Source organism: Thalia democratica, chromosome 9, assembly GCF_965202585.1.
Source record: "Thalia democratica chromosome 9, ktThaDemo2.hap1.1, whole genome shotgun sequence".
Taxonomy (NCBI): domain Eukaryota; kingdom Metazoa; phylum Chordata; class Thaliacea; order Salpida; family Salpidae; genus Thalia; species Thalia democratica.
Genome location: NC_139173.1, coordinates 19708256 through 19722867, shown reverse-complemented (window position 1 = coordinate 19722867; position 14612 = coordinate 19708256). Strand labels below are relative to the sequence as shown.

The 14612-nt window shown below is 24.7% G+C and overlaps 2 protein-coding genes across 2 annotated transcripts; one reads left to right on the top strand and one right to left on the bottom strand.

Annotated features, from left to right (window-relative positions):
* LOC145843807 (tRNA (cytidine(32)/guanosine(34)-2'-O)-methyltransferase-like) lies at positions 1 to 4493 on the top strand. Its single transcript, XM_082951042.1, has 8 exons — positions 1 to 210; positions 1589 to 1688; positions 1837 to 1915; positions 1983 to 2035; positions 2359 to 2422; positions 2917 to 3009; positions 3667 to 3851; positions 3981 to 4493. The coding sequence occupies exons 1-8, from the start codon at positions 17 to 19 to the stop codon at positions 4095 to 4097; spliced, it is 885 nt and encodes a 294-aa protein (XP_082807168.1). The 5' UTR covers positions 1 to 16; the 3' UTR covers positions 4098 to 4493.
* A 1822-nt stretch (positions 4494 to 6315) lies between these two features.
* LOC145844885 (uncharacterized) lies at positions 6316 to 13602 on the bottom strand. Its single transcript, XM_082952306.1, has 7 exons — positions 13498 to 13602; positions 11989 to 12133; positions 11692 to 11822; positions 10701 to 10854; positions 9150 to 9502; positions 7205 to 7314; positions 6316 to 6459 (listed from the first exon to the last, which is right to left on the bottom strand). The coding sequence occupies exons 2-7, from the start codon at positions 11997 to 11999 to the stop codon at positions 6316 to 6318; spliced, it is 903 nt and encodes a 300-aa protein (XP_082808432.1). The 5' UTR covers positions 12000 to 12133; positions 13498 to 13602.
* Positions 13603 to 14612: the final 1010 nt, after the last annotated feature.

Genomic DNA, 14612 nt, shown 5'->3' with positions numbered 1-14612 from the left:
TTAAAACATATTAAACATGGGTAGATCAACACCTGACAAAAGAGATATTTACTATCGCCAAGCAAAAGAAAAGGGGTATAGAGCTAGAAGTGCCTTTAAACTTCTCCATTTAGATGAAGAGTTTTCTTTATTTAATGAACAAACAAAAAAAGTTGTTGATTTGTGTGCAGCACCTGGTAGTTGGAGCCAGGTTCTTTCTCAGAAACTTAGGTTAGTTATTATATTAGACACTGAACAAAACTTGGAAGTTTTTTCTTATATACTTTGAATAAACTAGGTTTCAGTTTTGTATGTCAAAAGAACTTCTAAAAATAACTTGTCAAAATTTAAAAAAAGTTGTTAATCATTTTGATAAAATTTTACACCTTTGGAAGCTATGAATTTCGAAATGTTATAATTATAGTTTCAAAATACGACTTTGAATAAGAGTATAAGACTTAAATATTTTGCATATATAATAAAGATTTAATAATTTTAAGGTATACCCAATGTATTATAACTACAAACTGGTAATATTATTCAAACTTAATTAAAAACTTAGCTTTAAGGTTTGAGATAGTTTTGTTACACTAGTTTACTAAAACTTTTACTTAAGCTGGTACCCTTGAAAACATTTGACTAGTTAATACTTTTGTTTACATCACAATTCAAATTTGCACAACTCAAATTCCGACAATTCAAATTCTTAAAAAATATTTAAAAGACTATATCCCAAAAATTTTTATAAATTTGAAAAAATAAAAAGTATGTACGTAGATCTAATTTGAATTTACAAGCCATTTTTTTCTCTTTTGCAAAATCTTAAATATATTTGTAAGATATTTTAAAATTACTAAAAATAACTATTTTTTTTTACTTTTTATAAGCCATATCTCAAAAACTATTTAATTTTATGAAAAAAGAAAAAAATAGAATGCAGATATTTAAAGGACTTGTACATGTATTTTTTATATTTGATAAATATACATTACTTTTTTAGTTGTGGCCCTTTCAATTTTCTTTTAGGAATTTGAATAGTCGTGCACCCAATACTTTTATGAAAACAAAACTTGTCTTATTATTTAAGATTATAAATTATTATTTTTTGACTCAGGAACTGTTATGAAAAGCTAATTGTAAGATTACCAAGAAACTTGTTGCATATACTTTTTTTAAGTTGTTTTTTCTATTTACTTTTTGTACCAAAACTACTGTAAAATAAAAGGTTTGCCACTAACTTAGCCTAACTTGAAATTTTATAAAAAACTCTCGCTAAATAACTTAGACTAGTTTACTTATTATTTTTGTTAGACACATGCTTGTTTAAAACTTTTTCAAAACTATGGCTAGTTTTAAATTTTTTTTTCTAAAATGAAAGACTGGTTAAAGTGACTTTAAGACATATATAAAAACAAGTTTGTTATAATTCATAAAGAAAGTTTTTTCTTGTTTGTATTTTTGGATTTAATCTTGATTAAAAGTATAAACTTTATACCTTGATTTTTTTTTCAAATTAACCCAGGCTAGCAGGTAACTAAAACTACTTTTGGTGACTCAAAAGGTCTTATTAGCAAAATAAACAGATAAAAAAATATTTAAATTTTTTAAGGGGAAATAAAGATGATGATGAAGTAAAAATTGTAGCAGTTGACTTGCAAGCAATGGCCCCAATACCTGGTATTATACAGCTTCAAGGAGATATTACAAAGGTTTTTATTTATATTTAAATTATACTGTTGTAATTGAGTAGTTTCACTTTAACAAAGATTATTAACAAAATTTAAGTTTTAAACTTTTGCAGTAAATTTATTATTGATTTTATTAGAATAAGTAAATATACTACCAAACTGTTTATAGGTATCAACTGCAGAGCAAATAGTATCTCATTTCAGCGGAGAACTTGCAGATTTAGTTGTTTGTGATGGTGCTCCTGATGGTTAGGATTTTTTTAATCTCTAATAAATTAAGTTTATAGCCTAGTGTTTATTTTCAATATAATTTAGTTACTGGACTCCACGACATTGATGAATACATCCAAGCACAACTTCTGCTTGCTGTAAGTTTTTATCCTAATACTACTATTGTTCAATGTTCATGAATAATTTTTTTTGAGTAACCTTATAAAATCAAGATAAAAATCATTTGGTCTTTAGTTAAGTCGAACACAAGTTTTGACAAAACATTAAACACATTTTAAGCCAGAGTATTTAAAGATTTGATAAAAATTTTGTTAATAACATTATAACTACGTATTTAAGTATAGGATGCTTGATTTTAATTTTGAAAAATTACTAATCAAAATTTTTAGACATGATATAAAGGGCTGTGCATACTTTTAAAGAAGTTAATTAACTATCAGCTTGTTTTAAATTTCAACAGGCTCTTAATATAACAACGCATGTTTTGAAACGAGGTGGAACCTTTGTAGCTAAAATATTCAGAGGTAAATTTTAAGTGACTAGTTTATAAAGTAGTTTGATAATTATATTTTACGTACATATGTATGGTATAAAATGTTACAGATCCTTATTAATTTTATTTTCTGAATTAAAGTTTAATATTAAAGTAACAATTGAAAAAAATGTCCTTTAATATCATATTACAAATTTTCAAAACATTTAAAACATTAAAACTATATTTTTAATCTGTATTAAATTAAATATTATTTATTGATCGAAATTATGAAACTTTTATTTTATATTAAACTTTAGCTTGACTAAAACATATATGTAGACACATAAAACTATTACATTTGAAAAAAAAATAACGTATTTGTATAACAATATTTCTATTTTATTAACAATTTTTAACAAAACAATTTTTATAACCAAAGAACTTCTACAAGTTAAAACTAAAAATAGGGTTTTAAAGATTTCTTTAAAATAAATTAGTAAAATAAATTAGTATTCTAATAAAATCGAAATATTTCCATTGCAGGGAAAAATGTTAGCTTGCTTTATGATCAGCTGAATATTTTCTTTAAAAGAGTAACTTGCGCCAAACCAAGAAGTTCCAGAAATTCCAGCATTGGTTTGTTCTAATTACAATTTGTTGTAGTATTAATTAAAAGTTAAAATGTAATTAGTTCTACAATTTTATTTCTATACGTTGAAAACTTTTCTGAAGCCAAAACCTTTTCAGAAATAACATGTTAGAAAATTTAATTTATTTTGTAAGTTTTTATATACTTGGTAGTACAACACAAATTATTCATTACTTTTTATTATGTTCTTTGTGATAAATTTTACTTTTAGTTCAAGTTGAAAAAAAAAATACTTATCCTATTTATATAAAAATAACAATATATTTAGCAAATAAAAATTTAAATGTGTTTCTGATTTTATAACAATGACGACTTTTAAAATGACATTTTTAAATAGTTTAATCAGACTAATAGCTTCTATAACTTTAAAATATTACATATTACTAAACATTAATTGAGGTAAGTATTTTAAAATATTATTAGGTAGCCAAAAAATTGCCAAAGCTGTAGTAAATTTAGAAATATCGTAAAGATTTATCTATCATGTTATTAATATTGGCTATTTTAATCTATGTTTTCTCGTACAAAAATATAACCTCAGCAAAACTTTTAAACTTAAGCTGCACTTAGTAAGTATGATAAAAACACCTTATAAACAAACTGCAATTTTGAGAGATTAAAAGTAACTAAAATTCACATGACAGAAGCGTTTGTGGTGTGCGAGGACTACCAGCCGCCGGAGGGCTACGTGCCGAACATGCACAACCCCCTGCTCGACAAACCGTACAACGAGGACAACCAGCTGACGGGGGTCAACCGGGTCATCGTGCCCTTCCTCGCCTGCGGAGACTTGTCGGGCTTCGACGCGGACAGGACTTATCCGCTGCAGGTTTGTTTGCATAAAATTTATAAAAGTAAATAAACAATACTACTGATGATAGTAGAAAAGTGTTTCAGTAAACTACGTAAACGTGTTAAAAACACAATAGAAATTATCAAGTTTATTCACAACGAACAGCTGGACACTGCAGAGAAGTACGAGTACAAGCCTCCGGTGCAGTCTCCCATCAACCCGCCCTACAAGATGGCGTGCAAGCTGAAAGCCGACATGAAGCTGCAGCAGGAAATGTCATAATCCCATTTCTTTCTCCATGACCCGCCTGAGCATTCCCTGGTGAGAATGCTCCTCGTCTTGCGGCGAATCGGTTTCCTCGCACCCGATCACCAGGCATCCGGGGTTGTCGTTTAAAACTTCTTTGAATTGCTGCGACAGCGGTGTGCCTTGCAGTTTGCTGCGAACACCATCGTTTGCTGAGTCTACTGATTCTCCGTCACTTTTCACCGCTATTTTTTCAATCTTTATTATAACTTCAGTGCTGTTCCGATTATATATTAGAGCCTTTTCTAAGCACTTAGTAAGTATGCGTTCTTCTTTGACTGACCTAAAATTTTTGAAATTAGTTGATTTTATAAAGTTGATAGAAAAATTGGTTTAATATTAGAGTTTTTTTCTCTGACTAAGCACAATAACTTTTGGTGTCAATTTGTTGTTTAAACGTATTTAGGAAATTTTTATCAATAAAACTTTAAATTTTCAAAAATGGGTTGTTTATATAAAATACATCTATCATATATCTAAACACACGTAGTATAACTAACTGCTTAAAATTAAAGCACGTTTAAAAACAAAATAAGTATACATATATTGAAACTTGTAGCAAAACTCCTAGTGCAAAATAAACAAATTTGAGTATTTAAATAGAAGAAATCAAATATAAATGTTTCATAAAAGTTTTGAATAAATATGTGCAACATTGGTTAATTGACTAAAGCATTCTGATTTTTTTTACTAGTATTTACCAGTTGTATACTAAGAAACAACGTAAACCAAACTGTCATGTAAAACACGAGCATAAAGTTAATTTTATAGGCAAATTTATAAATTTTTCAAAAAACATAAATCTTTAATGTTAATTATTTTCCTTATCTTAAAAGCTATCTAAAATATATTTTTTTTTATTTTAGAGAACGCACCTTTGTCTTTAATTAAAAAAAAAATTGGTTTGGGGTTTGAATTATTTCATGGGGTCCCTCAAAAAATAAAGGTTTTTTTTATTTTCATTATCATGGTATTAAATCCAAAAATAATTTTTTTTTTTCTTTTTCCTTTAGTTTGCATGTTATTTAAACTGTTAGATGTTTATTTTATAAATAATGTTAATATCTTTTACGATTTGGCCCCAAAGCAAAATGATATATATTTCACTATCATTTGCCTTGGCCATTTCCTAGATAAAAAATTAATAAAAGGAAAAAAAAAATAATAATGTGAATTACAACAAATTATTTTAGTTTAATTAAATTTGTTGTAATTCACATTCTTAAATCAAGGAAATAGCCAAGGCAAATGATAGTGTAATATACATCATTTTGCTTTGGGGCTAAATTGTAAAAGATATTAACATTATTTATAAAATAAACATCTAACAGTTTAAATAACATGCAAACTAAGAGAAAAAGAAAAAAAAAAAAAAATATTTTTGGATTTAATACCATAATAATGAAAAAAAAAAAAACTTTATTTTTGGAGTGACCCCATGAAATAATTCAAACCCCAAACCAATTTTTTTTTTAAATTAAAGACAAAGGTGCGTTCTCTAAAATAAAAATAAAATTTTTAGATAGCTTTTAAGATAAGGAAAATAATTGACATTAAAGTTTTATGTTTTTTGAAAAATTTATAAACTTGCCTATAAAATTAACTTTATGCTCGTATGTAAAACTGTAACTGCAATTTAAAAAATATTTATGTTAGCTTACTTGAATTATTTTTATGTATAAAAAATTTGACTTTAAAAGTTACTTTTTATCTAAACCTTTAACAAAGCAATTGTGTTATTATCAAGTTTAAATTTAACAAGTATCTAGATAAGCAATAAAAAAAATCATCATAGATTTATATCTAACTAATATTTTAAAAAAGTATTTTTACTTTATTTTATTACTACTATAGATCTAAAAGCAACCATCGTTTCAAAAATCTTAACAATTGTTTTTAGTTTGTAAAATTTATTGTTCATGCCTACGTAGTTTTATTTAATTGCTTCTTATGAGTTTTATTTATACAAAAAGACGCTATAAGTCAAATACAGAAGTACTTTATAAACAGTTGTATTTACTTTTTGTTAGTGAATATACGATCTTTGAAAACTTTAATAGAGTTTTTTTTTATACCAGTTAGTGGAAAGTAGTTTGAGACAAAACAGTATTCAGTCAAATGAAAAGCAGAAAATTTAAGCAATATATTTTTTGTTTAAAAATTAAAAGCTGCTTTCTTAACAAAACCATGAAGCTTACCTTGTAGTAACGAAAACATTCAAGCGATTCACAGAAATAACATCAACTTCAATAACAGTTGAGTAAAAACAACCGGGCGCCAGTTTAATAAAACATTTCATATTCTGCTCCCACTTGAAATCCATTTTTTCAATTTGATTCTAAAAAAAGAAGTTCTCGTTGTATTAAACAATTAATAGCTTTATAATATTAAATCATAAAAACAATAAATTTTGATTTACCTAAGCCTTTAATAAACTTAATTTCAATCTAAGTAACTTCGTGTTTAAGAAAAAACTTTTAAAAATCTGAAGTAATTACAAATTTTATAAAACTAGTTTAAAAAAATCCAAAATTATACACCACATTGAGGAGATAAATATCTTGCAAAAATTCTGCATTAGAAAAAATTACAATTGCTAGTAGGAAGACTAGCTTAAAAAAATAAATAAACTGCTTAGTTCCTGCTCTCACTTTAAAACTTGGAATGTAATAATAAAATTAATGTTGTGACTGTCAGTATTTGTCTAAGTTAATTTTTAAAACTAATAGTGAAAACTACTTAAAACAACTTAATAATTTTCAAAATCTGCAAAGTTTTAATAACATTATTAAAAATTAATGCAAACTGTTTTCTCGTAATTCTTTTCTAATACAAAGTTTAGTTTAAAGAATAGTTTATCAAAAGTGCTATAGGTAACTATTTTTTGTATCAATGATCATTCGCAATTTTTATAGACCTTAGTTTTTTCATTAACTTAATTTAAAAAACTTAAATCTAAATTTATAACTAGTATTTTCAACCTTTGTGTAGTTTTTAATTTACTGTACTTGTTATTTATTTTTCTATAAGAGGTTTTTTTACTACTTTTTAATAGTTTGTAAATTTAAGTTATGTATACTTACTTTAAACATGTGGTTAACGTGGTATATATTTGATGACACATTTAACATGAAATTATGCTCGTTTTTTGTTAGTATCGAGCTCCAATACTCCACTTTGCATGCAACTGAATCTAAATTTGTTAAAAAAAGTATTTATTAAATTTCTAGTTGAAGAAAGGACTTTAAAACATTTAGGTAATAAAAAGTGTTTATAAACCTAATAAAATCATACAAAAGAAAGTTCGTAATTCTTTCAAAATTGTAGAAAAACTTTTGTTTTCACTCACTAACAGGGTTGCCACACAAAGAATTAAAATACATCCTGAGTTACATCAAACAGGACAGAGTTTATGTGAATAGGCAGCTAAAGCAAAACGCTGAAAAATACTTTCATCAAAATTGAATACTTAAAACTATCATTATGAAAATTAAAATAACAAGTACCTAGCAGTAAACAGGGTTGCCGAATGTTTTCGGAAAATTTTCTTCAGGTTTTCTAAGTTTCTTCCAGGTTTTTGAAGTTTCACGTTTTGTGGTCTAATTTTAGTTAAAAATTAAGTTTAAGGTAAAAAACTGCCTTAAATATTATAATGAAATTGAAAAGATAATTTAAAATTTCTTTAAATATCTTTTTTAATAAAAAAAAACTTGACGATGACAAATTTTTTTATCTATACGATAGATTTTTTGAGTCAAATCGAAAGTTTACTATTAAACAAGTAAAAATTGTTTAAAGTTCTAGGTTTTTTATTGACTCTTATTAAAAATTCCAGGTTTTTTTTTAATTTCTGAAATTCCTGGTTTTTTGGCAATAACAGACTTAAGAAAAATAATTTAAAGTCATTAAAAGTAGCCCAAGATTTAAGTAAGACACCTGTAAAACACTTCTGCCTTAGTGCATTGTATAGCAACCCTTTACTATTTATGTTCACAATTTAAGGATATATACAACAAAGGTTAAAATAGTATTTATCTTTGGTTTAGGTGGATTATTAATAAACTAAATTGTTTTTTAATATAAATTAATCTTATTTAAGCACATTTTAACTCAAATATTTTTAATGTTTTATTTTTTAATAATTTTTTCGATATAAAAGTAGAAATATGGAGAGCTTTATAAGTCCCATATGGAAAGAGCAGCAAAAATATGACTTTTTCATTTAAAGTATATCTTCTCTAACAGATATAAAGCAAAAAATTTTGCATATTTTTTTAATTTTTATTGTGGATAAGCCTTTTGTAGATTTAATTTTAACTTAAATATATTTTTTTTATAATTACATGTTTATTTTAACTGTTGTACTTTTTTAATTAAAGGTGCACATCGTTTTTTTCATCATGCAAGAAGCATTTCAAATAAAATTTTAGGTCCCTAGTTTAGAGTCTTAAAAGATATAATTTTATTTATTCCATAAAAATCAAAAAATGGGCAAGAAAATAGTTTTCTTCCATTTCCAAGTGTTTTGTATTATTTGTCTTATATTTGAAGCGTTTAATAAAAAGTTATTCTAAACTTATGTAAAAATACATAATTTATCACCCTATGCCATCAAAATACAGCAATTTTCAAAAATTGTTTTTATTAATATTAAAAAAAAATTCATCAAGTAGCCTTAAGCTTTAAAAACATTTAAACAAGGTATTTTACCCTTTGCAAAAATTTTCCCTCCTAGATAAAGTTTTGCACTTTATCAACATAACAAAATATATATTTTAAAATTTAAAAAAAAATCAGATTTAATTGATCCAAAATATTTATTAACGTACATATGTCTTAAAAAGTGTAGTTTAAAATGTTAGAATAAAGAAATATGTACTTATAAATCTCAGAAAAGGCTACTTGTTGCAAAACTATTTTTTAGCCTGTTAAATATTTAATCTATCTATAAGCAGTTCAAATGTCAACCGAGTTATATTTATATATCTTAAATGACCTGTTGGTTAACTATTTTATGAAGACACTAACCTTCCGTGTTTTTCGTTTCATACTTACTTAAATCCATGTTAAACTTTCCTAGATTAAAATAGAATGCTTCACCGTTATGAGACCAAGCAACCAATGTAACATCGCAATCAAGTAGCACATCATCTTGCATCTGAATATTTGCACTGATTACTACTTCATCGTTGTTTTGTACTGAGGATGGTTCCAAATCGCTAATATTAGCAGAACTTTGAGAATTACACGAGTTTAATCGTTTAATCAACTCTTTTGAATTAAAACATTTGCAATGAACATTTATTTGGTTCGTCGACTTGTTAAATTTTTTTCTTGAGGCAGAAGATGGGTTAGCTATCACCGCAAATTTTTTAAAGTTTCTAAAAAAACATAAACTTTTAAACTAGATTAAATTTGAAATATTATTAAGCAAATTCAAGTAAATATGGATTTAGTTTGTAGATTTCGCATCTAGTTTTAGAAGTTCTGTTAAATATTGTTTAAATACAGAATTTTGATGTTGAATTTAGTTTCATTTCTTTAAAAAAGGGATTGAAAAATAACTATACAATTAATTTATATATTTAACTCATTATAATATAATTAAAGATACATTTAACTAATAATAAGCTTATTTTAGTTTAAAAACCTTTTGTAGAAATAATTGATCAATCATCTCACTTAAGTACATATTAAACTTCATGAAAATTATTTTATAGTACGTAAACTTATAAGTATACTTGGTTAACATTAAGAGTATTTGTTAATTGAAGTTGTTATTGAATTTTATCATTTTAATATTACCAAACTCCTTTAAGAAATTACCATATTAACTATAAAAACAGAATATTTAGTATTAAAACACACTTAAAAAATTTAAATTAGGTAAAAAATATCAATATTTAACAAAACCAATAAACTAAATTCAAGTTGTAGTTTTTAGGTAATTAATCTTTATTTATTGAAAAATTGTTTATAACAGTATATCTTGATTGTTGCCAAAGGTTTTTTGTAAATTTCTTCCAGGATATCAAAAAAAGTATTTTGAACTATCTTTAGTATAAATTAAGGTAAAAAAAATGTTCTAAATAGTATAACAACGATGAAAAGATACTTTAAATGTGTTTTTTAACATAAGTTTTTTTAATGATACAAAAAATGTTTTGTTATTGTGATAGATTTTTAGTATCTTATTGAAATTTTGTTACTTTAAATGTAAAATAAGTTCAGAATTCCATATTTTTTAGTAACTTTTGTTCGAAAAATCAGATTTTTATTTTCAAAATTTCTCAAATTCTAGGTTTTTTACCTAAATTGTCAAACTTCAGGTTTTCAAAGTGTTCCAGGTTTTGTAGCAACTCTGTTGATATAAATTATGTATGTTAAACTTTTGTGCTAGATCAAAAAATATTTATTTTATTTATGTTTACATACTTAAAAAGTAAACTAACTAAGACTGTTTTTTTTAAGTAAATTTTTAAAACATATTCAATAAAAAAAAAACTTAAAAATTAGATGATTTGGTACTTTTCGCTAACTGTTTTTAGGTCTTTTTCCTACAGATGCTTAAAAACTAACATTGATGAGCAGTTCTTCAGTTGGAAACCAATAATGAAATCACAATCAAGAGGAAATTCCCATTTATTCAGCAACTTAAACACGAGTTTCTCTTTTGGAAACATTTCTTTTGAGTTAATTTTATTACCAGAATATAAATCGACCATTCTCAGCTCTGTTAATTTGTATATAAAAAATAAATGTATAATTTTCGAGTTCATTAAAATGAATTAAACATTAGATTAAAAATTTTCTATCATTTATGACTAATACTGGTTTAAATAAATATCATGGTGAATATATAAATTATTTTAATAAAATAAATAAGTATATATTTGTAATAAATATTTATGTAACAACCAAATTTATTTGAAAGACTTGCACACACACACTTAAGGAAAAATGTACTTAAAAGAGTATTTATAAACTAATATATCTTTAAGCAAACAAATATTGTTGTATAAATAACTTGGTTAGTTACACAGCTTATAACAATTTAAAATATCTTTTAGCACTAGAAAAATCATTTGATACAGCAGCGGGCAAGTTTTATATTCGGTAGGCCAGACAAACCAAAAAAAAATTAGCGTGTAAAATTGTTTAAAAAAGTATTTTTGGCCTGGTAATTAAAAAAAAACGTAGTATGAATAAATAACTCATTAAAGCATTATTGTAATGAAATTTTTATCTAATAAGCAGTACATACAATGAAGATCTAATTAAGAGCACATTTGAAAGTAAATGTTATAAAAAAGCTCAATTTTAATTGCTTTGCACACCTCATTTTTTATGTATAAAGTACTCCGCGGACTAGACATTATTGTTGGCGGGGAATTCCCAGCTTTACTTTAAAATATCACCTTATTTCAAAGATTGTTAATTAAAAAAATGTCCTAGTTTTTACATAATTAAAATTAGAAAAATTCCAAATAGTTTAGTTTGGATAAAAATCTATCACGAAAGTTTAGTGTACTTATTTTGAAAAAATACAAGTTATTCGAAAATTTCAAACCGGATTTTGTATTTTCTTCACAACTTATACTTGTTAAATTAACGTCTTCTTCAATTTTATAAATATTCTTTTTACTTTCGATTCTTGCTTTTGTTTCTTCAACAAAATCATTTATTTGTTTTAGTCTGGCTCTATAGCAACAAATTTTAATTAAAAATTTTAATATAATTTTAATACTTTCATATGGTGAAGAGTTAAAAAGAAAATCTACTCATTTTAAACCAAGCAAATAGTAAAATGTTTGCTGTATAAAAGTTTGTTTATACTTAGGAAAAAAAGTATAGGGAAAGTGCAAACCTTTTATCCATTAGTAGGCACTTTTGTTTATCATGCGAACTTTGCAGGGCAGTTTTTATTAAAGTATTTTCTTTAGAAGTATCTTTTTTGTCATCATCATAGTCATCTAAACTCAATGAATAATCATCGAACGTATTTGTCACTGCTGTAAGTTGTTTTGTTCAGATAAAAAAAAAACATGATGAATTCAAAATTTACCTCAGTAGTTACCAATGACAATGTTTATATGAAATAAACTAAAACATTTAATTACTAACAATTTTTTTGAAAGAAATAAAATCAGTAAAATGATCTATTGTAATAACAAATGCTGTATATGTTTTTTTAAAGAGTAATATAAAAATTATGTCGGATATATGAGCAAATGAATATTTTGCACGAACAATTATATCTATATTAATTACCTTAAACTTTTAATCTTAATTTTAAAAAGATATTCTGTGCACTTATTAGCAGGGTTTCCACAGATCAAGCTGAGAAAAATTTCTTGACTTTTTACAAAAACTTTCCTTGCTTTTCTAAATCAAACTCTTAATATAAACTTATTCTAAAACAAAAAATCAAAAACTTGAAACTATATACAGATTTCAATCTAATTTCAATCTAAATCACTTAAGTACATATTAAACTTCATGAAAATTATTTTATAGTACGTAAACTTATAAGTATACTTGGTTAACATTAAGAGTATTTGTTAATTGAAGTTGTTATTGAATTTTATCATTTTAATATTACCAAACTCCTTTAAGAAATTACCATATTAACTATAAAAACAGAATATTTAGTATTAAAACACACTTAAAAAATTTAAATTAGGTAAAAAATATCAATATTTAACAAAACCAATAAACTAAATTCAAGTTGTAGTTTTTAGGTAATTAATCTTTATTTATTGAAAAATTGTTTATAACAGTATATCTTGATTGTTGCCAAAGGTTTTTTGTAAATTTCTTCCAGGATATCAAAAAAAGTATTTTGAACTATCTTTAGTATAAATTAAGGTAAAAAAAATGTTCTAAATAGTATAACAACGATGAAAAGATACTTTAAATGTGTTTTTTAACATAAGTTTTTTTAATGATACAAAAAATGTTTTGTTATTGTGATAGATTTTTAGTATCTTATTGAAATTTTGTTACTTTAAATGTAAAATAAGTTCAGAATTCCATATTTTTTAGTAACTTTTGTTCGAAAAATCAGATTTTTATTTTCAAAATTTCTCAAATTCTAGGTTTTTTACCTAAATTGTCAAACTTCAGGTTTTCAAAGTGTTCCAGGTTTTGTAGCAACTCTGTTGATATAAATTATGTATGTTAAACTTTTGTGCTAGATCAAAAAATATTTATTTTATTTATGTTTACATACTTAAAAAGTAAACTAACTAAGACTGTTTTTTTTAAGTAAATTTTTAAAACATATTCAATAAAAAAAAAACTTAAAAATTAGATGATTTGGTACTTTTCGCTAACTGTTTTTAGGTCTTTTTCCTACAGATGCTTAAAAACTAACATTGATGAGCAGTTCTTCAGTTGGAAACCAATAATGAAATCACAATCAAGAGGAAATTCCCATTTATTCAGCAACTTAAACACGAGTTTCTCTTTTGGAAACATTTCTTTTGAGTTAATTTTATTACCAGAATATAAATCGACCATTCTCAGCTCTGTTAATTTGTATATAAAAAATAAATGTATAATTTTCGAGTTCATTAAAATGAATTAAACATTAGATTAAAAATTTTCTATCATTTATGACTAATACTGGTTTAAATAAATATCATGGTGAATATATAAATTATTTTAATAAAATAAATAAGTATATATTTGTAATAAATATTTATGTAACAACCAAATTTATTTGAAAGACTTGCACACACACACTTAAGGAAAAATGTACTTAAAAGAGTATTTATAAACTAATATATCTTTAAGCAAACAAATATTGTTGTATAAATAACTTGGTTAGTTACACAGCTTATAACAATTTAAAATATCTTTTAGCACTAGAAAAATCATTTGATACAGCAGCGGGCAAGTTTTATATTCGGTAGGCCAGACAAACCAAAAAAAAATTAGCGTGTAAAATTGTTTAAAAAAGTATTTTTGGCCTGGTAATTAAAAAAAAACGTAGTATGAATAAATAACTCATTAAAGCATTATTGTAATGAAATTTTTATCTAATAAGCAGTACATACAATGAAGATCTAATTAAGAGCACATTTGAAAGTAAATGTTATAAAAAAGCTCAATTTTAATTGCTTTGCACACCTCATTTTTTATGTATAAAGTACTCCGCGGACTAGACATTATTGTTGGCGGGGAATTCCCAGCTTTACTTTAAAATATCACCTTATTTCAAAGATTGTTAATTAAAAAAATGTCCTAGTTTTTACATAATTAAAATTAGAAAAATTCCAAATAGTTTAGTTTGGATAAAAATCTATCACGAAAGTTTAGTGTACTTATTTTGAAAAAATACAAGTTATTCGAAAATTTCAAACCGGATTTTGTATTTTCTTCACAACTTATACTTGTTAAATTAACGTCTTCTTCAATTTTATAAATATTCTTTTTACTTTCGATTCTTGCTTTTGTTTCTTCAACAAAATCATTTATTTGTTTTAG

What these genes read in the sequence shown, in the direction of transcription:
- LOC145843807 (XM_082951042.1), top strand. Translation starts at nt 17, where the DNA reads ATGGGTAGATCAACACCTGACAAAAGAGATATTTACTATCGCCAAGCA. An exon ending in TTCAAGGAGATATTACAAAG is followed by an intron (nt 1,689 to 1,836) that starts GTTTTTATTTAT and finishes AACTGTTTATAG; the next exon opens with GTATCAACTGCAGAGCAAAT. An exon ending in AAGCACAACTTCTGCTTGCT is followed by an intron (nt 2,036 to 2,358) that starts GTAAGTTTTTAT and finishes AAATTTCAACAG; the next exon opens with GCTCTTAATATAACAACGCA.
- LOC145844885 (XM_082952306.1), bottom strand. An exon ending in TGAAGAAAATACAAAATCCG is followed by an intron (nt 10,855 to 11,691) that starts GTTTGAAATTTT and finishes ACAAATTAACAG; the next exon opens with AGCTGAGAATGGTCGATTTA. An exon ending in ACGTTAACCACATGTTTAAA is followed by an intron (nt 6,460 to 7,204) that starts GTAAGTATACAT and finishes TTCTTTTTTTAG; the next exon opens with AATCAAATTGAAAAAATGGA.